The sequence below is a fragment of the Salmo salar genome, chromosome 11 (assembly GCF_965601325.2).
Source record: "Salmo salar chromosome 11, fSalSal1, whole genome shotgun sequence".
Classification (NCBI taxonomy): Eukaryota; Metazoa; Chordata; class Actinopteri; order Salmoniformes; family Salmonidae; genus Salmo; species Salmo salar.
In genome coordinates, this window is record NC_138301.1 from 108038881 (window position 1) to 108066719 (window position 27839).

A 27839-nucleotide genomic window follows, 5' to 3' on the forward strand; every position below is an offset into this window, starting at 1 on the left:
TTAAAATCTGGGTATTCCTCCAAAGCTCCATTGTCCTGAGTCTACACAACTCTGCCAGGACCTAGGATCAAGGGAGATACTAAAGTGTTTTAGTACTATATCTCTTGACACAATGATGAAAATAATCATGGCCTCCAAACCCTCAAGCTGCATACTGGACCCTATTCCAACTAAACTACTGAAAGAGCTGCTTCCTGTGCTTGGCCCTCCTATGTTGAACATAATAAACGGCTCTCTATCCACCGGATGTGTACCAAGCTCACTAAAAGTGGCAGTAATAAAGCCTCTCTTGAAAAAGCCGAATCTTGATCCAGAAATTATAAAAAACTATCGGCCTATAACGAATCTTCCATTCCTCTCAAAAATTTTAGAAAAAGCTGTTGCACAGCAACTCACTGCCTTCCTGAAGACAAACAATGTATACGAAACGCTTCAGTCTGGTTTTAGACCCCATCATAGCACTGAGACTGCACTTGTGAAGGTGGTAAATGACCTTTTAATGACGTCAGACCGAGGCTCTGCATCTGTCCTCGTGCTCCTAGATCTTAGTGCCGCTTTTGATACCATCGATTACCACATTCTTTTGGAGAGATTGGAAACCCAAATTGGTCTACATGGACAAGTTCTGGCCTGGTTTAGATCTTATCTGTCGGAAAGATATCAGTTTGTCTCTGTGAATGGTTTGTCCTCTGACAAATCAATTGTAAATTTCGGTGTTCCTCAAGGTTCCGTTTTAAGACCACTATTGTTTTCACTATATATTTTACCTCTTGGGGATGTCATTCGAAAACATAATGTTAAATTTCACTGCTATGCGGACGACACACAGCTGTACATTTCAATGAAACATGGTGAAGCCCCAAAATTGCCCTCGCTAGAAGCCTGTATTTCAGACATAAAGAAGTGGATGGCTGCAAACTTTCTACTTTTAAACTCGGACAAAACAGAGATGCTTGTTCTAGGTCCCAAGAAACAAAGAGATCTTCTGTTGAATCTGACAATTAATCTGGATGGTTGTACAGTCGTCTCAAATAAAACTGTGAAGGACCTCGGCGTTACTCTGGACCCTGATCTCTCTTTTGAAGAACATATCAAGACTGTTTCAAGGACAGCTTTTTTCCCATCTACGTAACATTGCAAAAATCAGAAACGTTCTGTCCAAAAATGACGCAGAAAAATTAATCCATGCTTTTGTTACTTCTAGGCTGGACTACTGCAATGCTCTACTTTCCGGCTACCCGGATAAAGCACTAAACAAACTTCAGTTAGTGCTAAATACGGCTGCTAGAATCCTGATTAGAACCCAAAAAATTTATCATATTACTCCAGTGCTAGCCTCCCTAAACTGGCTTCCTGTTAAGGCAAGGGCTGATTTCAAGGTTTTACTGCTAACCTACAAAGCATTACATGGGCTTGCTCCTACCTATCTTTCCGATTTGGTCCTGCCGTACATACCTACACGTACGCTACGGTCACAAGACGCAGGCCTCCTAATTGTTCCTAGAATTTCTAAGCAAACGGCTGGAGGTAGGGCTTTCTCCTATAGAGCTCCATTTTTATGGAATGGTCTGCCTACCAATGTGAGAGACGCAGACTCAGTCTCAACCTTTAAGTCTTTACTGAAGACTTATCTCTTCAGTAGGTCCTATGATTAAGTATAGTCTGGCCCAGGGGTGTGAAGGTGAAAGGAAAGGCTGGAGCAACGAACCGCCCTTGCTGTCTCTGCCTTGCCGGTTCCCCTCTTTCCACTGGGATTCTCTGCCTCTAACCCTTTTACAGGGGCTGAGTCACTGGCTTACTGGTGTTCTTCCATGCCGTCCATGGGAGGGGTGCGTCACTTGAGTGGGTTGAGTCACTGACGTGGTCTTCCTGTCTGGGTTGGCACCCCCCCTTGGGTTGTGCCATAGCGGAGATCGTTGTGGGCTATACTCGGCCTTGTCTTAGGACGGTAAATTGGTGGTTGGAGACATCCCTCTAGTGGTGTGGGGGCTGTGCTTTGGCAAAGTTGGTGGGGTTATATCCTGCCTGTTTGGCCCTGTCCGGGGGTATCATCGGATGGGGCCACAGTGTCTTCTGATCCCTCCTGTCTCAGCCTCCAGTATTTATGCTGCAGTAGTTTATGTGTCGGGGGGCTAGGGTCAGTCTGTTACATCTGGAGTATTTCTGTTGTCTTATCCGGTGTCCTGTGTGAATTTAAATATGCTCTCTCTAATTCTCTCTTTCTGTCTTTCTCTCGGAGGACCTGAGCCCTATGACCATGCCTCAGGACTACCTGGTATGATGACTCCTTGCTGTCCCCAGTCCACCTGGCCGTGCTGCTGCTCCAGTTTCAACTGTTCTGCCTGCGGCTATGGAACCCTGACCTGTTCACCGGACGTGCTTGTTGCACCCTCGACAACTACTATGATTATTATTATTTGACCATGCTGGTCATTTATGAACATTTGAACATCTTGACCATGTTCTGTTATAATATCCACCCTGCACAGCCAGAAGAGGACTGGCCACCCCTCATAGCCTGGTTCCTCTCTAGGTTTCTTCCTAGGTTTTTGGCCTTTCTAGGGAGTTTTTCCTAGGGAGTTTTTCCTAGCCACCGTGCTTCTTTCACATGCATTGCTTGCTGTTTGGGGTTTTAGGCTGGGTTTCTGTACAGTACTTTGAGATATCAGCTGATGTACGAAGGGCTATATAAATAAATTTGATTTGATTTGATATCTGATATTGGCAGAAAGCTTAAATTCTTGTTAATCTAACTGCACTGTCCAATTTACAGTAGCTATTACAGGGAAAAAAATACCATGCTATTGTTTGAGGAGAGTGCACATTTATGAACTTGAAAAGTTATTCATAAACCAATTAGGCACATTTGTTCAGTCTTGAAACAACATTTTTAACTGAAATGCAATGGTTCATTGGATCAGTCTAAAACTTTGCTGCTGCACCGCTGCCATCTAGTGGCCAAAATCTAAATTGCGCCTGGGCTGGAATAATACATTAAGGCCTTTATCTTGCATTTCAAAGATGGTACAAAAAAATACAAATAAACGTATGATTTTTTCTTTGTATTTTCTTTTACCAGATCCAATGTGTTAAATTCTCCTACATTCATTTCACATTTCCACAAACGACAAAGTGTTTCCTTTCAAATGGTATCAAGAAAATGCATATCCCTGCTTCAATGCCTGAGCTACAGGCAGTTAGATTTGGGTATGTCATTTTAGCCGAAAATTGGCGGATCCTTAAGCGGTTTTAAAAAGGAAAGAAATCCACAAATGAACTTTTAACAAGTCACACCTGTTAATTGAAATGCATTCCAGGTGATTACCTCATGAAGCTGGTTGAGAGAATTCCAGTGTGTGCAAAGCTGTCATCAAGGCAAATGGTGGCTATTTGAAGAATCTCAAATATAAAATATATTTTGATTTGTTTCACACTTTTTTGGTTACTACATGATTCCATATGTGTTATTTCATAGTTTTGATGTCTTCACTATTATTCTACAATATAGAAAATAATAAAAATAAAGAACCTCTTGAATAAGTAGGTGTTCTAAAACCTTTGACCGGTAGTGAACATTTGCTAAAATTTCAAAAAACCTGTTTTTGCTTTGTTGTTATAGGGTATTGTGTGTAGATTGATGAGGGGGAAAAAACAATTTCATGCATTTTAGAATAAGGCTGTAACATAACAAAATGCGGAAAAAGTCAAGGGGCCTGAATACTTTCCCAATGCACTGTATATGGCTAAACCTTTCCACTTTCATAATTGGAATGAAGAGCACAACACCTAAAGTGCTATAGCTGTCACGTCCTGACCATAGAAAGCTTTTATTTTTCTATGGTAGAGTAGGTCAGGGCGTGACAGAGGGTTTTGTCTAGTTTATTTATGTCTATGTTGGTTCTAGATTCTTTTTTCTATGTTGGGGGTTTTGTCTAGTTTACGTATTTCTATGTGGAGTTCTAGTTGTTGTATTTCTATGTTGTTTTGGGGGGGGGATGATCTCCAATTAGAGGCAGCTGGTCATCATTGTCTCTAATTGGGGATCATATTTAAGTGGTTGTTTTTCCCACCTGGGTTTGTGGGAGATTATTTTGAGTAAGTGTATGTTGCACCTCTTCGTCACGTTTTGTTATTTAGTTTATTTGTATGTCTTGCATAGTTTCACAGTTATAAGAAAATGTGGAACGATACACACGCTGCGCTTTGGTCCCATTCTTCAGACAGCCGTGACAATAGCCAATAGGATAAGAAAAAGTCAAACAGTTGGTAGAGGCATCGGGTTGTTTTCTAACAATTGAAACATTTATTGTAGGATGAAATTTGGGTTGGTACACTGACTTTTGTCATGACGTTGGCCTGTGGGTAAGGTTTATGACCCCCCGTAAATACCTTTCTCCCTTCCCTCTCTCTCTGACTCTACTGAAGGACTCTTGAATAGCCTTTGTTAAACATAGAGAGTCTGGGAACATCAAACAAGTGGGGGGGAAAGGAACCATATTTCTGTAATAGAACCAGTTGAAAATATGCGTTGGTACTTAATGTAAATGATGTCTGTTCGGTGGTCATCTGAGACATTATGACTGATGCCAGGACGACATAAACTGTATCTGGGAAAGTCTACATATTTAAGTTATCAGATTCACATGGAATTGTTGTGCAAATTAAATGTTTGAATATGAAACTATTTGTGATAAGATTAAATGTAATTTTAGCTTCCAAATGAGAGAATTGGGTTTTCATAAGTTTAGAGCCCTGCTCAATCAGTGGCCCGCCCCTGTGAAGAGACATGGGTTATAAACTATGAAACACACCCTTCTCTCCCTCCACTATATAAGCCCTTGACGAAAATGTAACCTCCTGTTCCGAGGACGATAGGACGACGGTCCATACGTTAAAAGGACTAACATGTCAACTACAGAACTAAGCCAACCTCAGCGTGAGCTTTGGTTGTGAATGGTATGTACTTTGAACTCTTATTCACTAAAGAAGTGAGACCTCCTAGCCGTTGAGTTAGCAACAGCAGCTGTAAATGTGGGCTAGGAAAGGACGAACGACGTATCCAGTCTAACACACAACGAAGATACTACAACGTATCCAATTTGCCACCAGAGACATTCTTCCGAGGACAGGAAGATCTCTGTTGGCCAACATGGCCAGCATCTACGACCAACCTACCGAAGCGCAGCTCAGAGTAAATATTTATTGCATTTTCCTTTTCCAAATGGGCGGTAATTTAGAATGCATAAGGTACTGTATTTACAATAGCACAGCTTCTCCCTTTGTTCCTCAGTCTTCCCGCTCTTTCGTTCAAGCTCAACCCCCTCTCTCTTTGTGTAACAAGCCATTATACAGGTTCTGTCCACCAAGGATGTTATTCTGTGACATAATTTGCATTCTGTGTATATGTAATTCTGTGTGTTTGGTTAGGTATTTAGTAAATAAATAATTAAACCCAATTTTGTATTGCTGATTCAACTTGTTAGCCAGGGTTCGTGAAGATAACCAAGAATTTACAACTTTCAGATGAGACTGAAATAAGGTGACGATTAATATTGACTGCTATTGATGTAAAATATTACTAGGTCTTTCAGAGTTTATTCGGAAGATAACAGCTCTATAAACACTCTTTCGTGGTGCCCCGACTTTCTAGTTAATTACATTTACATGATTTGCTCAATCAGCTAATATTAATTACAGAGAAAGGATTTTATAGAATAGCATGTCATATCACTTAATCCGGCATAGCCAAAAACACAACACTTTGTACAATATTTTTGCAGTGCAAACTTAATTAGTTATTATCAAATGATTGTACAGGACATGAAACCATTAAGGCATTGGTATTTATCCACAGGGCACACACTGGCTAGTCTTGTTTTTGACATTTCATATTCAGATTTTTATCCGATTATAAATTGTTACATTTTTAAGTGGCATTGTGACCTACTGTAGGCATTTAGATACAACAATACATTATTGTTTTAAGGTTTATTAATAGTACTGATATTTATCATCTCATGCTAATGACCCATGCACAATGTCTACAATAGTCAAATTTTTTAATTCATTGCAATGCTGCTTTAGTTAGAGATACGACAGACACAGTAGGTTTGAACTGTTAATAACATTTTTTCTCTTTAAAACTGATTTTCTACATCCCTGGTTGCTTAGTCTTCAAGTAAAAATCTTGCCTTCTTTTGGTGCATTATTTCTCAAAACACAATACAGTCAAAGTGGAACCAGTGGCTGACCACTTACATCTGTGCATATACACACCAAAAGTACTTAATTTTGACAACACAGCCAACTGGATTCCATCTTGCAAGCCATTTAACATTCAAATGATACCAGCTCACTGGTTTCAGACTTTTGAGGGATCAGGCACAGCTCTGTACTTTGTTGATCGAGGAAGAAAGAGAGAACAAAACCTGCAATGCATGGGTTGATGACAATCTGGATTATACTGAGGAATGTTTCTGTACAGCTTCTTTATGTTGACTTTTGAGTTGCAGTAGGGCCTACTGTTTGACCTGGGTTCAAGTATTATGGCACACATGCTACAATCCCAATCGCACAGCAGGTTGGATACATACATTGTGACAACAAGCTTGAGTCTCTTGGGAGTGAATTATGTCCAGGGAGATACAAGCTAACCTGAGGCATCCACAGCCAGAAAACTGTGGACTTTTCAGTGGAACAATCTAATTGAAAGATCAGTACATACTAAACTACAGTGGGTGGATACAGAGCAATATTAATCTTTCAATCATTAAAGGAACAATACTTCTGTCGTTAGAGGAACAATACTGCAGTAGCAAAGGCAACTTACTGATATGATTCTCTACATGGGTATGTGGGGTCTTTCACTACAACAATTATTTAAGGAGAAGAGAGGCAATCACCAGTCTGTGTTTCTACTCAACTACAGAGTAAGAGCTTTTGTTTTTAAATTAGATTGAACTTTCTTAGCTAACTGCTTTATATCATGACAGGTAGTCAAAAGTAAATTGCTTCATGGGCACTTTGTTTCATTGAGACAGTCCTACACACACACACGTTTCAGACACTAACAACGGCTCTATGCAATACATGACATGACACAGATAGCTATGACTATCATCAAGGTATTATCTGACAAGTACAGTAAATCTATGAATATTATTGTCACTTATGCTCCGTGGTCCAAGGCTATAAAGACAGATGTATTGTAGGAGGTTGAAGGTTAATGGACATTCAAGGTTGGAGACCAACAAGGAGGATCAAAAACTACATTCAGAGTGCTTTCTCTCTCATCTCAAGAGGTGCAGAGATTTCCATCCTCAATAACACCAGACAACATGGATGATGTCCCTCTGCTCTCTCCACCATGGCTTGCCAGTCCAGGGCTCTGAAAAGAAAAAGGTCATCATAAGATTCTGTGTGTTTGAGAGAAGCTAGTGTGGGCGAACTACTGTATGTGACAACTTGCATTTGTGATTTAAAGTGTGTAAACATGCACCTGTGAACATTCTCATAGATTCACATTCTCATCCTCACATGAATTAATTTTTATGTACCGGACTACTGGATGTTGAACTTGTGTGAGGGTGGAGGATGAGATTGGATGAGCTTGGAATCGGCACCGGGGCTGCAGAGCCCCTCGATCAGATTCTTGTTGCAGTCTCCTAGGCTTCCCATGGGGGAGAGTTTGGGGTAGGCCACATGGCCCGTCAGGTCCAGTAGATCTTCCAGGGCTCGGGCATTACTCATGCCATTGTGCTGGACCTCATTGACTGGGGAGTACTCTGGGATGGAGACGAGCTCCTCCTTGGAAACTGGGCTGAGAGAGGACAAGGGATGGAGCAAATTTGTGAATTTCATAATGGTTATTCCCTCGATGGTATACTACTATGGAGCATGCTGCCCTTGAGTAATCAAGGTGAATAATGTATTATGCAAAGTGTTAAATGTGAAGCCATTTTCATTATCAATATTCCTCAGGCTATGACCAAGTGCTGTGGAAAAGCTCTGAATAGGATTCTGTTGATACAAAATCCCTAATATGCCCTGAGGGTAACACACATAGGTAGCTGGTATGGTGGGCAATACATATGCAAATGTTCATACTAACCAGTATCAGTTGCATTTATTGTTTGAATCATTTATACGTGCATCATCATGTATTCCTGTAGATAGACATGGCCTTGCTCTGATGGCTTACCTGACCTCCATGGACTGCACCTCGTCATACACCCCGCTGCTTTTCACAACCAGAGGCTCCAGGTTGATGAGTGGTGGGGGTCGGCCCACCGGTAGGGACGCCACGGACGGTTTCTTGGGCTGCACCCCTTGTCCGATTGTCTGTGTGGTCAATTTCACATTTACTTGGGTACTCTCCTGGATTTTGAGCTGAGCAGTGGCTTGGCTGCTCACCTGGGTTTCCTCCGGTTTCTTCACCTGTACATTCACTTGGACACTCTCCTGTTTGCCCGCTTGGGGAGCATCGGGTCTCTTTGTATTATCCAGACGATTCATTTGGTCAATGGTCTTTGCATTCACCTGTGCACTCTCTTGCTGGTTCACTTTGGAAGCAACCCGTCCCTTCACAAAGACACTCTCTTGCTTGAGAACCTGGGCTGCACCCTGTCCATTCACTTGGGCTGTCTGTTGTTTATTTATTTGTTTAGCGCCCTGTCCCTTTTGCAGATCATTCTTCAGTGGGGTTACCTGGTAGATGGCTTGTCCCTTCACCAGGGCACTGTCTTGCTTGTTGACATGGACAGTGACCTGTCCATTAACCTGAGACTCAACCTTTGGGTTTTCTTGCACATTCACCTGAGCATTAGTTTCAATCTTCATCTTTGAGTTAATTTGCATTTCCCCTGTAGAGAACAAAATGATCACATTGCACAGGACTATTCCTTGAGAAAGAGCACCACAAGACCTGACCAAGGACGGCTTAAAAATATGCTAACTATACACAAATCCCATGCCTCCCCTAGAATCATGTCAGAATTTGTTAAATCCCTGGCCACTATTACCCCTTGAAATTGTCCCATTCCTTAACCTATATGCACCACTGTGGCAACATATCATACATGACTACCTTTGTGAGCCAGAAGGGTTTCCAAGATCAAGTAGACAGGCAGATTTTCTACTGCCCTCTGTTCTACATCAGCTAATCAAATAGAACAAGAAATGCAGATTGGTCTTTCTCTTCAATTTCATTACATTTTCTAAATACTGTATGTATTAGGTAACAACACATCCGCCACGCTGATCATCAGTCCCCTCCTGTACTCCCTGTTCACTCATGACTGCACGGCCAGGCACAACTCCAACATCATCATTAAGTTTGCTGATGACTCAATGATGAGACTACCTATAGGGAGGAGGTCAGAGACCTGACCATGTGGTGCAAGGACAACAACCTCTCCCTCAACGTGATCAAGACAAAGGAGTTGATTGTGAACTACAGGAAAAGGAGGACCGAGCACGCCCCCATTCTCATCGACGGGGCTGCAGTGGAGCAGGTTGAGAGCTTCAAGTTCCTTGGCGTCCACATCAACAACAAACTAACATGGTCCAAGCACACCAAGACAGTCGTGAAGAGGGCACGACAAAACCTATTCCCCCTCAGGAGGGTAGTGCGTATGGCCCAGTACATCACCGGGGCCAAGCTTCCTGCCATCTAGGACCTCTATACCAGGCGTTATGAGAGGAAGGCCCTAAAAATTGTCAAAGACTCAAGCCACCCTAGTCATAGACTGTTCTCTCTGCTACCGCACGGCAAGCGGTACCGGAGCCATAAGACTCCTGAACAGCGAATCAAATGGCTACTCAGACTGTTTGCACCCCCCCCCCCCACGCTGCTGCTACTCTCTGTTAATATCTATGCATAGCCACTTTAACAACCCTACCTGCATGTACATAATTATCTCAATTACCTCGACACTGGTGCCCCCACACATTGACACATTGACTCTGTACCGGCACACCCTGTGTATAGCCCCGCTATTGTTATTTACTGCTGCTCTTTAATTATTTGTTTTTCTTATCTCCTACTTTTTTGAAAAACTTTTTTTGTTGTATTTTCTTAAAACTGCATCGTTGGTTAAGGGCTTGTAAGTAAGCATTTCACTGTAAGGTTGTTTCACCTGTTGTATTCGGCGCATGTGACAAATAAAATTTGATTTGATGTTCAACCTTTCTATTGAAAAATAATAAGGATGACAATACATGCTGAGGGCTGCATTGTGGCAGGAACAGAGGAGTTATAAATAGCCAAAGACCTTGAACATAATCTAGGATGCAGAGCGAATCCAATCCTCTCCTGAGGACAGGTTTTGGAAAAACACTGCTAAATTACAGCCATGCAGGAGTCTCCTATGTTGATGGAAAAGTACTGGGGTCTCTCACCCACCATGCCCAGACTACCCACTGCTGCCACTGGGTGGGACTCCTATACAACATGCTTTAGTAAGTATTTATACATTCATAGAGGGTCTTTCCTGCTCGGGCAGGCAGAGTATCAGTGGGTGAGTGGAATGGATCACCTACCTGGTGGTGAGACAGGCTGAGGCAGAGTATCCACCTGCCCTTCCTCATTCTGCTTCAATATGGAACAAAGATGGAGGCAACATTTATTATTCCACAGCAAATAAGAATAAAATCATGTACAATATTGTGTGATTAAGACCTGTAGTAATCAGGACGCATAAACCAATGTATCAACAATGATACAATTTAATCCTGATAATGATCACAACATAGATATAAAAACAAAAGCTCTTGGGGGGGGGGGGGGGAATACAAGCTGCAAAGCACATACTATGTTAGTATGCAATACCTTACAAGATCACACAACATCACATGGATAATACAGCAGTCCGCAGGTCCCTTCCTTGAAGCCGTGCAGAGCTATGAGAACGGCAGGCACATCTACAGTACCTTCATCTCAGCCTGGTTCTCATCACTCTTCCTGGTTCTCTTCATTATCTCCTCAATTCTCTGTGGGGATTGCATCAACATTTGATTAAGGACTGGTACAGACTTTGATGACGTGTATTGAGCGGTGCAGACTGGGTTTCAGAGAGGCTGATTTATTCAGTAATAAGCATTGAGTTCTGAGTCATAAAAACCTTCTTCCGCAGATGTCTCTCCTCTTCTTGTTGTAGCTTCAGTATCTCTCTCTCCTGATGCTGACGCTCCGCATCCTTCTGTGCCTGTAACTCGGCCTCCTCCTTCTGTATTGATGAAGATAGAGGATTTATGCTTGGAAGTGGAACCGTACTGTGTACTGTGCAAACAACCCATGTTAAACATGCACCAGAGTAGACTTTCTGCATATCACCATACAGACAGTCACAACAGAGTGACCCCCCCCACCTCTCTGTCCATCTGGACCTGTAGCTCCTTATCCCGACCCTCCCTCTGCAATTTCTCCTCTTCCTCTCTCATCCTACGGAGGTCCTCCTGTCTGCTCCTCTCCTCCTCAGCCCGTCGAGCCTCCTCCTCCTGCCGTGCCCGCTCCTCTGCCTGTCTCCTCCTCAGCTGCTCCGCCTTCAGACTGAGTGACACAGAGAAAGACATGATGACTTGCAGTATATGGCATCAGTCACATCCACAGACACACAGACACACCATCTGTCCGTTATGTACTGACAAACAAAGAGACGCATGGTGACACTAACCACTGAGACACACAGTCTCCTTACCGCTCATCCTCCTCCTGCTCACGACGTTGTTTCTCCTCCAGCTCCTTCTGCACCCTGGCCAGACGCCTACGCTCCGCTAGCAGTCTAGATGCTTCCTCTGCGCTTGTCGTTCTAGCAATTCCTTTCCCTGTTGGCGTCACTGACGATGGCTCTGTCACAAAGATAAAGGCCCAAATCAGTGTGCATTGAAACTTGTGCCCTTTTGACAATGCACTGATAGATGTACTTAAATATTGATATGCACAAAACGATTGGTAAAGAGTTTCACCTGTGCTCTTATCTGCATTCAGGTCGCTGCAGGCGGGCTTTGGCATCTTCCTGTCTGGAGTGTCTATTTTGGAGGCTTTCCTATCAGCAGTCTCAGTCATAGGACTCTTTTTATCAGGGTTGTCCTTCTTTTCAGAAATCTCACCTTTTAAGTTCTTACTGGGGGTCTCAGTTTTTGGGAATCTCTTTTCTGGGGTCTCGGTGTTGGACAGTTTTTTTTCAGCGGTGTCGGCTTGAGAAGACTTCTCAGGGCTCTGAATATCAGACATCTTTTTCACAGGGGTCTCTGGCTTGGAGACATTTCTGTCACTGATGTTGTTGTGCCCTTTGGCTTCTTCAACTTGTCCGTCCTCCTTCTTGTTGCCGTCGGTAACCGGGGTGGTGGGTCTGTGTCTGATGGGAGAAGAGTGGTACTGGCGCAAAGTGCAGGGAGACTGGGTACAGTTCTTAGGCAGCAACCTAGCAACAAGAAAGACATCATCACCCTCTGTCACAGTAACTAGGACCGACCACATGGGTTCAGCAGCAGGACAGCGAGTCTTACTTGGGGGTGGCAGGGGAGGCTGAGCGTCCGGTGAACATGGCTGGGGATTCTGCTCTTCTCACAGGGGAGCTTGTCGCAGGGGAGCCAGTCCTTCTCTCTCTGCGCAACCTCTCCTTCTGAAAACAAACCAGAGAGAATGTCAGTGTGTGTGCATGTGTGTGTAATCCTGCCAACATGGCCCTGCCAACATGGCCCTGCCAACATGGCCCTGCCAACTCTTCACTGGTTTCTGTCTCCTATCCACAACCAAGTGGGTAGGTAAAACAAGTCTGACCTTGGGGGTTTGAGGGGTGGAGATAGACCCCCCTGCTGACTCCTCTGGAGAGCCCTGGAGCCTCTGTCGATTAGCCCGGCTTGGCGAGCCCCGATAGGGTGACCTGTGGGGGCTGCAGGGAGCTGCACAACGACAGACAGACACTCAGAGGTCAAAGGATAAAATAATTATCAAGTTAAGATGTATTGTGGTCAGAGGAGATACAATGATGGTAATTCCATATTTTCCGATCAATATCAACAGTATAGGTATGGAGGAAACTAACTATACTATCAATTTTTTTTATGAATCATACAAATTATTTTGTCTTTTCACATGGTCATCTGTCGCAAGTTAGAGTGATGTTTGCACAATCCCCCCCAAATACAGTGAGGGGAAAAAAGTATTTGATCCCCTGCTGATTTTGTACATTTGCTCACTGACAAAGAAATAATCGGTCTATAATTTTAATGGTAGGTTTATTTGAACAGTGAGAGACAGAATAACAACAAAAAAATCCTGAAAAACGCATGTCAAAAATGTTATAAAATGATTTGCATTTTAATGAGGGAAATCGGTATTTGACCCTCTCTCAATCAGAAAGATCTCTGGCTCCCAGGTGTCTTTTATACAGGTAACGAGCTGAGATTAGGAGCACACTCCTAAAGGGAGTGCTCCTAATCTCAGTTTGTTACCTGTATAAAAGACACCTGTCCACAGAAGCAATAAATCAATCAGATTCCAAACTCTCCACCATGGCCAAGACCAAAGAGCTCTCCAAGGATGTCAGGGACAAGATTGTAGACCTACACAAGGCTGGAATGGGCTACAAGACCATCGCCAAGCAGCTTGGTGAGAAGGTGACAACAGTTGGTGTGATTATTCGCAAATGGAAGAAACACAAAAGAACTGTCAATCTCCCTCGGCCTGGGGCTCTATGCAAGATCTCACCTCGTGGAGTTGCAATGATCATGAGAACGGTGAGGAATCAGCCCAGAACCACACGGGAGGATCTTGTCAATGATCTCAAGGCAGCTGGGACCATAGTCACCAAGAAAACAATTGGTAACACACTACGCCGTGAAGGACTGAAATCCTGCAGCGCCCGCAAGGTCCCCCTGCTCAAGAAAGCACATATACATGCCCGTCTGAAGTTTGCCAATGAACATCTGAATGATTCAGAGGACAACTGGGTGAAAGTGTTGTGGTCAGATGAGACCAAAATGGAGCTCTTTGGCATCAACTCAACTCGCCGTGTTTGGAGGAGGAGGAATGCTGCCTATGACCCCAAGAACACCATCCCCACCGTCAAACATGGAGGTGGAAACATTATGCTTTGGGGGTGTTTTTCTGCTAAGGGGACAGGACAACTTTACCGCATCAAAGGGACAATGGATGGGGCCATGTACCGTCAAATCTTGGGTGAGACCCTCCTTCCCTCAGCCAGGGCATTGAAAATGGGTCGTGGATGGGTATTCCAGCATGACAATGACCCAAAACACATGGCCAAGGCAACAAGTGGCTCAAGAAGAAGCACATTAAGGTCCTGGAGTGGCCTAGCCAGTCTCCAGACCTTAATCCCATAGAAAATCTGTGGAGGGAGCTGAAGGTTCGAGTTGCCAAACGTCAGCCTCAATACCTTAATGACTTGGAGAAGATCTGCAAAGACGAGTGGGACAAAATCCCTCCTGAGATGTGTGCAAACCTGGTGGCCAACTACAAGAAACTGTCACGTCCTGGCCAGTATAAGGTTAATTGTTTTTGTAGTTTGGTCAGGACGTGGCAGAGGGTATTTGTTTTATGTGGTTCGGGGTGGTGTGTTTGTGTAAAGGGTGTTTGATTTAGTATGTCCGGGTTTTTGGTTGATGGTCTATGTGTTTGTATTCTATGGTTAGTCTGGTGTGTGTGTTTCTATGTTTGGTTAATTGGGGTTGGGACTCTCAGTTGAAGGCAGGTGTTGTCTATCTGCCTTTGATTGAGAGTCCCATATATTAGGGTGTGTTTGTGTGTGTGATTTGTGGGTGATTGTTCTGTGTTGAGCCTATGCTTTGCCAGACTGTTTGTTAGTTGTTCGTTTTTCGGTTTTGTTATTTTGTATGTTCATTTTTGAAGATAATTAAAAATCAAGATGAGCATTCACGTACCTGCTGCGTTTTGGTCCTCATTCACCGACGACAACCGTGACAGAAACGTCTGACCTCTGTGATTGGGTTTTGCCACCAAGTACTAAGTCATGTTTTGCAGAGGGGTCAAATACTTATATCCCTCATTAAAATGCTAATCATTTTATAACATTTTTTACATGCGATCAAATACTTTTTTCCCTCACTGTACATCACGAATAGTATATAAATTGGCATTTGGAAAATAAAATAAAAACACCCACAAACTTTTTTTTGCAATCAAAAGTGTATGCTGAAGCAACATTACTACTGCCATATTTACAGTGTAGTGGAGGGTAAACACCGTTTACTCACCTTTTTTATTTCACACGAGCGTTACAGAAACATTTATTGAAAGTACTGTGTTTATCCAGCTATTTTGTTTACCACTACATCACTGTACATTATCTAAGGCATGCAATGTTAAGCAACACTTTTGTGAAGCATCTTAGCATGTAGGTATTTTTTCTCCTTGTCACTCCAAAACATACACAGTAGACAGCTGTTACACACATACTGAATACACACATTTAAACACATCTATACCCTCAGACACATACATTCACAAAAGCCAGACCTAGACATAAATAAAGTAGATAAAATGGCATGTCTATCGGCAGAAGTAGAAATGCTGCCATGCAGTCCTTAGTTTCTACATCACTAATGCTGCACGATGTTACCTGTCTGGAAACATTTACTGCCAATGTGCAAAAACTTGTCGGTCCAGATGTTTTGTCTAGCTGCTACCTGTGCATCGGTGGCAGGGCAGATGGAGGTCTGCTGCACTGTGGCACTGGGCCATAGAGGAGTGAGTGTGGGTAAGAAGGCGGTGGACCATCAGGCTCTCCACAGAGTTCAGGTGACAGCGCTGGGCTGATGGAGGGGTCAGGGGTCAATGGAGGAGTTGGCAGGAGGGGACGGAGATGAGGATGATGAACAAAACAAAACGCCACGAGGGACATGAGACGGAGAAATGAAGGTGCTAGAAGCAGAAGGAGAAGAGGAACGGGGCTAAGAATGCTTGTTCTAGACTAGTGAGTACTGTACACCCGGAGAATGGAAAAGATGTATGGGTTTGCCTCAAAAATGTCTCATTGTCATTTGTGAAGACACCGACAAAAGTAGCTATTAGCAGTGAGGGTGAGAGTAGCAGATGCCGAAGTCATAGTGTTTAGGGTAGTAGTAGTAGCATTGATAGTAGTAGTAGTAGTGATAATAGTGGTGATAGCAGCAGCAGTAGCAGTAATAGTAGCAGTAATAGTAGTAATAGTGGTGATAGTGGTAGTGGTGATAGTAGTAGAAGGAGATGTATTAGTGGTGATAGTAGTAGAAGGAGTAGTAGTAGTGGTGATAGTAGTAGTACTAGTGGTGATAGTAGCAGTAATTGTAACAGTAATAGTAGTAATAGTGGTGAAAGAAGCAGAAGTAATAGTGGTGATAGTAGTAGATGGAGTAGTATTAGTGGTGAAAGTAGTAGAAGGAGTAGTAGTAATGGCGATAGAAGTAGTACTAGTGGTGAAAGAAGTACTAGTAGTAGTAGCAGTAGTACTAGTGGTGAAATAAGCAGTAGTAGTAGCAGTAGTACTAGTGGTGAAATAAGCAGTAGTAGTAGCAGTAGTACTAGTGGTGAAATAAGCAGTTGTAGTAGTATTAGTAGTACTAGTGGTGATAGTATCAGTGGTAGCAGTAATAGTAGCAGCACTAGTAGTAATAGCGGTGATAGTAGTAGTACTAGTGGTGATAGCAGTAGAAGGAGTAGTATTCGTGGTGATAGTAGTAGAAGGAGTAGTAGTAGTACTAGTGGTGTAAGAAGCAGTAGTAGTAGTACTAGTGGTGATAGTAGTACTAGTGGTAGTAGTAGTACTACTAGTGGTGATAGTAGTAGAAGGAGAAGTAATAGTAGTAGTACTAGTGGTGATAGTAGTAGTAGAAGGAGAAGTAGTAGTGGTGATAGTAGTAGTAGTAGTACTTATAGTAGTAGTGATAGTAGTATAATAAGTAGTACTAGTGGTGATAGTAGTAGAAGGATTAGCAGTAGTAGTAGTAGTAGTAGTAGTGGTGATAGTAGTAGTACTAGTGGTGGTAGTAGTAGTAGTAGTAGTAGTAGTAGTAGTAGTAGTAGTAGTGGTGATAGTAGTAGTATTAGTAGTAGTGGTGATAGTAGTAGTACTAGTGGGGATAGTAGTAGTAGTAGTAGTATTAGTGGTGATAGTTGTAGTAGTACTACTAGTGGTGATAGTAGTAGAAGGAGAAGTAGTAGTAGCAGTCATAGTAGTAGTAGTAGTAGTAGTAGTCATAGTAGTAGTAGTAGTAGTGGTGATAGTAGTAGTACTAGTGGTGATAGTAGTAGTAGTAGTAGTCATAGTAGTAGTAGTAGTAGTAGTAGTAGTAGTGGTGATAGTAGTAGTACTAGTGGTGATAGTAGTAGTGGTAGTAGTAGTAGTAGTAGTATTAGTGGTGATAGTTGTAGTAGTACTACTAGTGGTGATAGTAGTAGAAGGAGAAGTAGTAGTAGTACTAGTGGTGATAGTAGTAGTAGCAGTCATAGTAGTAGTAGTAGTGGTGGTAGTAGTAGTACTAGTGGTGATAGTAGTAGTAGTAGTGATAGTAGTAGTAGTACTAGTGGTGATAGTAGTAGTACTGGTGGTGATAGTAGTAGTAGTAGTCATAGTAGTAGTAGTAGTAGTGGTGATAGTAGTAGTACTAGTGGTGATAGTAGTAGTAGTACTAGTGGTGATAGTAGTAGTAGTAGTAGTAGTAATACTAGTGGTGATAGTAGTAGAAGGAGTATTAGTAGTACTTCTATGTAAAACTGGTGGACTACCTGTTCCTGTGCATGTTGAATGGCAAATACTGCTTGTCACTTCATTATTATTGGGTTATGTTTTCCAAATACTCATGGGGATAGGATGGGCTCTCTGAAATACAAAATATATAACACTGAGTATTTCAATGGGTGATATTACAGATTGGTAAAATGCAGAAAGAAACATTGCGAATGTCAAACCTCAACCAAAGTGTTGTGACTGAGGGACATATGCTTTCAATGAGGAGCGACAACGAGGCTTCAAACAATGAAAAGGTAGAAGTGAAGTGGTGTACATGTGCCGTGGCCCTAATGCCTGTCCTTTCCTAATGGATCTCTTGTTCACTTTCTTCTCTGTGTATCCTTAAACCCTACATCTATATTGTTATCCCTTGCTGTCTCTTTTGCTCGACCCGGATCGACTTGCAAGTGCCAAAAGACAACTGATATCAAAATACCCAAGCTGAACACAAACACCTACACATACCCTCACACATACACACGTAAAAAAAAAAAATATGATAAAAGCAGCAATTATACAACATCAATGTGCACTTGTACATTAGTAATTGTTCCAGGCACACGACTCCTCCCACACATCCTCATGCTTCCAGATACACTTTCTGATTCAGCTGTTGCACATGCATTCTGGGAAATATACATAAAACCTTTGAGTCGGCATGACATTTCCCTCAAACCAAACAGCCAATGAGAGCAGTGGTCACTGTTGGGTGGAGAGCAGGATGGGGGACAGGGGATTGGTGGACCGAACGGGAGGGGTTCATAACATTACCGGATTCGCTGGCAGCAGGAAAGGGGGCGGCGAGTTCATGGGGAAAGGTGGAGGCGGGGAGAGGGGCATTCTCACAGTCACCTATAGGCAGCGGGCGGAGCAGAGCAGAGAGAGCACAGCGTTATGACCAGAGCTGCCACTCATGGCTTTACCTGATGACCCCCTGATATACCTGTGCACCCAGCAGGGCGCTCCGTTAGACAACTGTCTGGGGAGGTAAACCCATGCAGCAAGGCTGGAGGCAATGAGCAGGCCAGGGAGAAAGACTCTCTCTCTCACATACACACCTTTATCCTCCATATACATGTATCCCTCTATGACCCAATCCAAATCACATGTACAAACACATTCAGAAAACAGTGTAATAAACATCAGCATCTATGTTTTGAACATTATGTTTCTGTATCTCAGTCCTCCATCATAATTCATAAAGAACACCAAACTCCCAGTGCCCCATCGAAATGAAATCATCAATACCTGACTCAGGATAGAAGCCCTCAATAATGCCCTAAACCAGCAGCAAGTATGCTGTCAATTCTAAAACTGTCTGCTTTGCTCCCCTCAGGGTTGACTGGACTGATTACTATTTCCACGGTTTACAACAGGTCTGGGACAGGCAGGCACAGAGACATCACAGTCTGACCTTGAGTCTAGAAGGGTGGAGGAGAGTCATAAGCTACCAGCAGCTTCCAGAACAACACCTATCGTGTGCCAGTTTATCTGATGGACTGCTTGTGTGCTAGTTTATCTGATGGACTGCTTGTGTGCTAGTTTATCTGATGGACTGCTTGTGTGCCAGTTTATCTGATGGACTGCTTATGTGCTAGTTTATCTGATGGACAGCTTGTGTGCTAGTTTATCTGATGGACTGCTTGTGTGCTAGTTTATCTGATGGAGTGCTTGTGTGCTAGTTTATCTGATGGACAGCTTGTGTGCTAGTTTATCTGATGGACTGCTTGTGTGCCAGTTTATCTGATGGACTGCTTGTGTGCCAGTTTATCTGATGGACTGCTTGTGTGCCAGTTTATCTGATGGACTGCTTGTGTGCCAGTTTATCTGATGGACTGCTTGTGTGCTTGTATCTGGTAGAGAGGAGAACTCCAAATGTGTATCCTATAACTTTACAAGCCACAAAGGGACATGCCAAATCGAATTAGCCTAGAACATTTAGTGCGGTCCCTCCCTCCCTCTCACCATTTCTCCTTCCAGTCACTGATTCATCATTCACACCTCATTGTACTCCGCTCCATCTCCCTGTTGTGGACTCACCCTGTGCTCCTCCAACTCCGCCCCATGTCCAGCGTTTGGGCCTCTGCTCTAGCTGCAGGCTGCGTTCCAGGGAGCGTTTCATCAGAGCGTCCAGTCGCTCCTGGTTGTTCCGTTCCAGGACCGGGAAGACAAGGGACTCTGTCACTGAGCTGCTCCCCTGGACCTCCCACGAGGACCAGGCTGGTGGCTCCATAACCACCACCTCTCCTCTTACACAGCACAGTACAGTCTCACAGCACAGCACAATCTCACTTTACCTCATAAGGCAGATAGAAAGAGACCACAGCTGCCTGGGGACTCCACCCCTCCAATCACATACACATGTTGACACAAAGACACTCACACAGTCAATCTCCCAGCATGCAACAGTATTGACACAGGTTGGAGACTAGCTCCCTTCTTCCTTTATCCTATACCCCCCTCCCCCTCTCTCTTCTAGCCTCCTGTTCTACTCAGACTTTCCCCAGTAAATCATCTTTCATCCAAGCTAGTTAACCCTTCCCCACCCACAGTGTTGCCATGGTACACAGCCCAACAGAGCAGGAGACAAAGCCATCTGGTGGGTGATCAACCATTGCCAACATTTCTCCATTTACAATTGTTCCATCTTTTCCTCCTATCTATATCCTTGCTCTTCCTTTTCATTTCTTCCTATCTAAAACAGAAAAATACATGGACATGCAGCGGCAATATGAACTACACACACACAGATGAAGCCAGCACAATAGCAAATATTTGAATGAGAATGACACTGCAAAGATTCAATAAAGGGTGAAAAGAAAGTGAAGAATTTTAGTAACACAGAAAAGCAAATCCGACATTAGCCACACCACATGGGCTCCTCCTGGATTTCTGTTGGTCTAAAATGACATCATCCAGAGGATATAATCCATCCAATAGGAACACACACCACACACGCACACGCACACACACACACAATCGATCCGGGTGAGATTGATGCCCAAGGTAAATTGTATCATCCGTCTCAATAATGCATGATCTTGTGAATATTACCACTTTTATAAAGATATCAAGAGAGCAGACAAAAAATATAATTCATGTTATTAGACTAACTTAATTATCTTTAACATACATGTTTATGCTAGGTTTAAAGGCTAAACGATGGAATCAATGTAGGCTACAAATCCCTAAAATAAATGGACTCATCTTCGGAAAGTGGCAGTGTGTGACATGGTTTAAAAAGACAAAGCTGCCAATGTCGTCGTGGCTGAGCAGATATTTTAGGAAGCATTGACAAATTGAGAGCAATGACAAAGCAGGATTAGGATCAGATTAAACAAATGGAATGGCAGAGACATTCATTGATTAGTCTGATGAGGTCACTGAGATTTACACAGAGATCAATACCAATGGCATCAGCTTCCCAGAAACCAGTGTTGACTGGTATGCAGGGTGGGATAGATAAGAGGGGGGGGGGGGGGGGGGGATCCCCGTTACCTAACAGAGCAGAGGTCTATCCAATATTTGATTGGGAGACGACATTAAGTACTGTGATTAATGAACTAGAGGATTTGAGTGAATTAAAGAGCATACAGTATGTCCCTGCTTATCTCTCTCTCCAAAACCCAAAACAACGTCGCAACAGAAGGATGTCAACATCTGGCTGTTGGGGCTGTTGCTGCACATGCCACACACACAGAAACAAATACAGAGCATACAAACTGAATAATAAACACACAAAAATGGAACTGAAACTGAACTGGAGCTGAAAGAGCTGTGTGTGAGTGTGAGCACAGAGGGAACTACATCATGCACTGGAAGATGTAGTGGCTAAGTGGTGAGTCTGACCTTTTCCTCCTCCAGCCTCTGTCTCCTCTTCTCCTCCACAGCAGCTCTGCGGAGCTCCTCTTTCTGTCTCTGTTCCTCCAGCTTCCTCCAGCGCTCCTCCACAGTACGTTCATACTGCAGCTGAGCTCGCCGCTCCTTCTCCATGATCGCCTGCTCTCGTACCGCTGGAAACACCAACCAACACACCCAGATTACCACCCTCTCCAACACCACTTTAAGAACCAACAACAATCTTTGTTCCTGAACCTCACTACTGGCTGGAAATTTTATGGGGCAAAATTATAGAACACTTCTGCTAATCTGCTATAATAAATTATACAACATTTCTGCTAACCCGCTATAATAAATTATACAACATTTCTGCTAATCTGCTATAATAAATTATAGAAAATTTCTGCTAATCTGCTATAATAAATTATAGAACATTTCTGCTAATCCGCTATAATAAATTATAGAACATTTCTGCTAATATGCTGTAATAAATTATAGAACATTTCTGCTAACCCGCTATAATAAATTATAGAACATTTCTGCTAATCTGCTGTAATAAATTATAGAACATTTATGCTAATCTGCTATAATAAATTATAGAACATTTCTGCTAATCTGCTATAATAAATTATAGAACATTTCTGCTAATCTGCTATAATAAATTAAAGAACATTTCTGCTAACCCGCAATAATAAATTATAGAACATTTCTGAAAATCTACTATAATAAATTATAGAACATTTCTGAAAATCTACTATAATAAATTATAGAACATTTCTGCTAATCTGCTGTAATAAATTATAGAACATTTCTGCTAACCCGCTATAATAAATTATAGAACATTTCTGCTAATCCGCTATAATAAATGATAGAACATTTCTGAAAATCTACTATAATAAATTATAGAACATTTCTGCTAATCTACTATAATAAATTATAGAACATTTCTGCTAATCTACTATAATAAATTATAGAACATTTCTGCTAACCCGCTATAATAAATTATAGAACATTTCTGCTAATCTGCTATAATAAATTATAGAACATTTCTGCTAATCTGCTATAATAAATTATAGAACATTTCTGCTAACCCGCTATAATAAATTATAGAACATTTCTGCTAATCCGCTATAATAAATTATAGAACATTTCTGCTAATCTACTATAATAAATTATAGAACATTTCTGCTAATCTACTATAATAAATTATAGAACATTTCTGCTAACCCGCTATAATAAATTATAGAACATTTCTGCTAATCTGCTATAATAAATTATAGAACATTTCTGCTAATCTGCTATAATAAATTATAGAACATTTCTGCTAACCCGCTATAATAAATAATACAACATTTCTGCTAATCTGCTATAATACAAATATTGGCTTCAATAAGATATGATTTCCATCGGTCTAAATACTGACATCACTTACCTAAACCTTTATCTCTTTCCTCACGTCTCTCTTTGGCTAAACGCATCCTGTCATCTGTCCTCAGATACCCTTCCACATCTGAGGGAATGAGATATAAAGTGATATAAAATTGGATTAAAAAAGAGAAACAGACAAGCTAGACAGAAACAGAGCGAGGAGAGACGTTCAAAGAGATAGTGAGGGAGAGATGTGTTTATAGAGAGGACCCTTGAAGATCTTAAGCAGCTTTCATATCTAGAAAAAGGGAAAGATTCTGTAGGGGAGCTAACAGCCACAGTGGGGGTGAGAGTGTGACTTACACTGTTTACCTGCATGATTGTTAGTGTTGTTGCCTGGCAGACGTAAAGGGGAGGGGAGCCCATTGAGCTGGGGCTTCTTCTCTGTGACCAAGGCTGGGCTCTGCACCTCGTCTGATATGGGAGAGATAACAGTCCCCACAGTTTATCAGCAGAGGAAAGCAGTGCTATACATAGCACTAAACCACAGTATTGGATGCACTGGATGTGTCGTCTGTAGGGTCCGAATGGTTTGACCTACAAACTATGACCACTCTATGGAAAGAGTGGTCATACCAGAGTGGTCATACCAGAGTGGTCATGCTCTACGACCCCCACAAGCGTCATGGGACTCGTCTGAAGTCGGTACAGTTAATCTGCCAGTGGGCTACACACTAATACAACATGTAGGATGTTTTGCTCTAGGACACCCACAGGACTTACAAGACTCGTCTGAAGGTCCCCTGGTACCAGTTTAAAATAATATGAAAATATATTGTATATGGAGACTGTTTTGCGCCAAAAATACTTAAATACATTTTTTATTTAACTGTTTCCTGATATCTCTCAGATATAAGACAGACACTTCAGAACAAACTTCCTTTAGATTTTTGGGTGGGACTATCTGGTGTTCCATGTAGTGAATCTGTTATTCAATGTGTTCGTATGGGCTAATAGAAGTAAGGCCAAATAAAATAATTTTTAAAGTAATTCTGTAAAGCACCTTTTCAATTCAGACAAGAACCCAATAAGCACCCAATAAATCTGTTAAAATGTTAAGAGTGTGAGCCATCAGTTGGAGCAGTTTACGGTTTTTCACAGCTGGGCTCCCTGGATGAGGTACAACACGGGCTGGGGAGCCATGGCAGTTGCTTTGGTGTCTCTTCTCCGCAACTGACAGTGGAGTCAATCCTTCAGCTGGAGAAGAAAGGGAACATATGAGTCAAGTGAAAAGTCTGAATACCTACTGTAGGTCAGTCAAGGACAAATAGCAGCCAGGCCATTGATTTAACCTGGACTAGATTAAAAACAACAGCCATAATCTGTCCCCGTTACTTATGCATCACTCACCAAAATCTAATACATCTCCCAGTCAAGGAGAAATCCATCAAATCACAACATTGGGTTGTACACGGCCTATAATGAAAGAACTGACTTTTGGGAAACTAGAAATTAGCCTAGGTACTGAGGGGTGCTTTCGCAGACCCAGTGTAAGTAAGCCTATAAATTAAAAAGCACTTCATATCATGCTTTTAGAGTATAGGCTATAAACTTAAATTGGGGTCTGCCAGGACAGGCCTTATAGGTAGGCAACTAACAAGAACACCTTTTCACTGGCCAGGTCATGTCTTTAACTATTGATAAACGGTCTGTGTTCTGGTGAGAAACCATATGTTTCAAGTCCCTGATTTGATTTGATTTTTAAATACATGTCTACCCTATGAAAACTAAATAAGGCCTCAAAACCAGATACAGCTATATGCCTTTGATCAGCCCTAAATTCTAGGCTACAGGGCAATTTTGATTGGACATACTCAGATCTAGCTAAGGAACGCTTGACTCCTCGGAGAACGTAGTTGAGCGTTCCTTAGCTAACACAGATCAGGTTACATCTGACTGGGCTATTTGAGCACAAATCATACCTTTCTGATGACATTTGTACCAGTAACTGAAAACAATTACCTTGGACACCAAAATCTAGGCAACGGTTAAAATTGACCCAACAATATAATATGTGGCGTCATGCACCCTGTCCATAAGTTGGTGAATTGTAAATGTTTCAAACAGCTGAAACAGCCTTTTCCTGCAATCTAGAGCCATGTTTAATTCTATGTAAAAAACTATGTTTATGTTTCTGCATGTCTAAGCATACCTTTTGAGCTGTCTGTGTCATCCTGACTGGTGGTTATTTTTTCAAACTAAATATGCTTATCTGCATCTCTGCTAAAAATCGTTTTATTTGATTTTATTTAACCTTGATTTACAATGACGGCCTACTTGTAAAGCCCCCCCCCAGCCAAACCCGGACGACGCTGGGACAATTGTGCATCGCCCTATGGGACTCCTGGTCACAGCCGGTTGTGATACAGCCTGGGATTGCATCCGGGTCTGTAGTGACGCCTCTAGCACTGCGATGTAGTGCGTAAGACCACTGAGCCACTCGGGAGTCTGGATAAAGGATTGAAAGGAATGTGAGTCTTATTCGGTGAATTTAGTAATTGCTTGATTTTCTAAAGTCTACGGCTATTCGGCTATTTCAGCCATACCCACTGCTGACCGGTGTATAAAATAGAGCACACAGCCATGCAATCTCCATAGACAAACATTGGCAGTAGATTGGCCTTAGTGAAGAGCGGTGACTTTCAACGTGTCACTGTCATAGGATGCCATCTTTCCAACAAGTCAGTTCGTCAAATTTCTGCCCTGCTTGTTAATGTGAAGTGGAAACAACAATGGCTCAGCCGCAAAGTGATAGGCTACACTAGCTCAAAGAACGGGACCGCCGAGTACTGAAGCGCGTAAACACTCACTATCAAGTTCCAAACTGCCCCTGGAAGCAACATCAGCACAAGAACTGTTCGTCTGGGGCTTCATGCAATGGGTTTCCATGGCCGAGCAGCCGCACACAACCTAAGATCCCATGTGCAATGCCAAGAGTCGGTTGGAGGGATGTACAGCTCGCCACCATTGGACTCTGGAGCAGAGGAAACACATTCTCCGGAGTGATGAATCATGCTTCACCAACTGGCAGTCCGACGGACTAATCTTGGTTTGGCGGATGCCGGGAGAACGCTACCTGCCCGAATGCATAGTGCCAACTGTAAAGTTTGTTGGAAGAGGAATTATGGTTTGGGCTAGGCCCCTTAGTTCCAGTGAAAATAAATCTTAATGCTACAGTATATAATGACATTCTAGACGATTATGTGCTTCCAACTTTGTGGCAACAGTTTGGGGAAGGCCCTTTCCTGTTTCAGCATGACAATGCCCCCCGTGCACAAAGCAAAGTCCATACAGAAATGGTTTGTTCGAGATCGGTGTGGAAGAACTTGACTGGCCTGCAGAGCCCTGACCTCAACCCTATCAAACACCTTTGTGATGAATTGGAACGCCGACTGCGAGCCAGGCCTAATCAGCCAACATCAGTGCCCGACCTCACTAATGCTCTTGTGGCTGAATGGAAGCAAGTCCTCGCAGCAATGTTCCAAAATGTAGTGGAAAGCCTTCCCAGAGGAGTGGAGGCTGTTATAGCAGCAAAGGGGGGACCAACTCCATATTAATGCCCAGGATTTTGGAATGAGATATTTGACGAGCATGTGTCCACATACTTTTGGTAATGTAGTGTAGTTAGACAAACTAGCTACTCTAGCTTGATTGATAGCCTAAAATGGCTTATTAGTAGCTAGTTGTGAGGTTGGGAGACTTGGAACCTATCTGGGCTAAATAACACCAACTTCATAAAATTACTAGGTGGCTAGTAGTATTACAGAGAAACAACCCAAAAATAAAAATAAAACATCTAAAATTAGAATACAATTTTTAAACAGGACAAATCTGAGGGGGTACGTGCCCCTGTGCCCCCTATTGGCATGACGCCTCTGGCACAGAGCCAATCAATTTGGCAATCAACAAAGGTGCAAGTTGTCCTTTTTGATGTAACAATTATTAATTGTTTAGGCAACTGACCTTCAATATAGTCAACGATATTTAGCATAGGCTATTTAGGAATGACTGAAGACTACAATGAAATGCAGTTTGGGGATACAGTGATTCATGCGCGTAGCCCTATGCCAATGTTATAGAATCCTTGACAAAATAGGCTACAGTGGAGAGAAACATTGGCTATCGTAAACAATAGACCGTTAACGTTTTACCTAACTTACCTGTCAAGGCACTGGACGCTGTATTGACTGCCTTCTCCGCCATCGTCGTAGTCACTAGCGGATCACCCCCAAATGTATGGGTGCAATGTCAAACACCCCGCAGCAAAAGGCTCCAAATCAAGCCGAGGGAAACCGCATCGCCAGCTTCTACCTTCAGGCGCATGAGAACATATGCTGCGCTATCGAGGGATGTATCTGTTTCCCACTGCCTGCAATATGTGCGCTCCCCCGGAACGGTGCACAGGCGATCAGGAGAGCAGTAGGATATTCGGATGAATGCGGTTACTGAATGAGGCAATAGGCTGCTGTTTAGTGGACTAGTTTGAAGGTCAAAAGTGATCGTGGCTAGGTATCCTTGGATAACTGTTGGGAAGGAGGGGAGAAAATGATGCGCTCCAGTTCAGGGAGTAGAGCTGGATAGAGATGATGTGCGAATATTCGACAGCGCGTCAGTATTTCGCCTGCCGGCTCCGCATTACATCATTGATGGAAGGACAAACTGTAGCCTAATCAAATGCATGAAGTAGGCTGAAAACGAATTATTGAATTGCATTTAATAGCATTATACGTTGCCACCAAATAATTGGATACATGATGGGAGTGGGACAGACAGTTGTTTCGTGCGTTTTATTTTCCATTGGGCTATATTTTGGGTGAAATA

The 27839-nt window shown here is 42.7% G+C and overlaps 1 protein-coding gene across 3 annotated transcripts; it reads right to left on the minus strand.

The window, feature by feature from the left end:
• Nucleotides 1-5568: 5568 nt before the first annotated feature.
• LOC106563583 (MAP7 domain-containing protein 2) lies at nucleotides 5569-27653 on the minus strand. Of its 3 annotated transcripts, none has more exons than XM_014129296.3 (18): nucleotides 27179-27653; nucleotides 24108-24215; nucleotides 23331-23432; nucleotides 23023-23100; nucleotides 21600-21763; nucleotides 19791-19890; nucleotides 18522-18602; nucleotides 12782-12903; nucleotides 12508-12623; nucleotides 11965-12422; nucleotides 11697-11847; nucleotides 11368-11548; nucleotides 11121-11225; nucleotides 10930-10989; nucleotides 10540-10591; nucleotides 8201-8861; nucleotides 7557-7819; nucleotides 5569-7387 (listed from the first exon to the last, which is right to left on the minus strand). In XM_014129296.3, exons 1-17 carry the CDS (start codon nucleotides 27219-27221, stop codon nucleotides 7561-7563), a joined length of 2841 nt encoding a protein of 946 aa, XP_013984771.1. In that variant the 5' UTR covers nucleotides 27222-27653; the 3' UTR covers nucleotides 5569-7387; nucleotides 7557-7560. The 3 variants fall into 3 exon arrangements, with proteins under 3 accessions (XP_013984771.1, XP_013984770.1, XP_013984768.1); XM_014129295.3 differs by having other exon boundaries at nucleotides 10540-10588; nucleotides 23322-23432; XM_014129293.3 differs by having other exon boundaries at nucleotides 23322-23432.
• Between the last annotated feature and the right edge of the window lie 186 nt (nucleotides 27654-27839).

Excerpts from the sequence above, each read along its gene's own strand:
- LOC106563583 (XM_014129293.3), bottom strand. The coding sequence starts at position 27,221 with ATGGCGGAGAAGGCAGTCAATACAGCGTCCAGTGCCTTGACAG. Across the intron at positions 12,624-12,781 it reads CCACCCCTCAAACCCCCAAG|AAGGAGAGGTTGCGCAGAGA; the intron begins GTCAGACTTGTT and ends GTTTGTTTTCAG. Across the intron at positions 10,990-11,120 it reads AGAGACATCTGCGGAAGAAG|AGAATTGAGGAGATAATGAA; the intron begins GTTTTTATGACT and ends CAATCCCCACAG.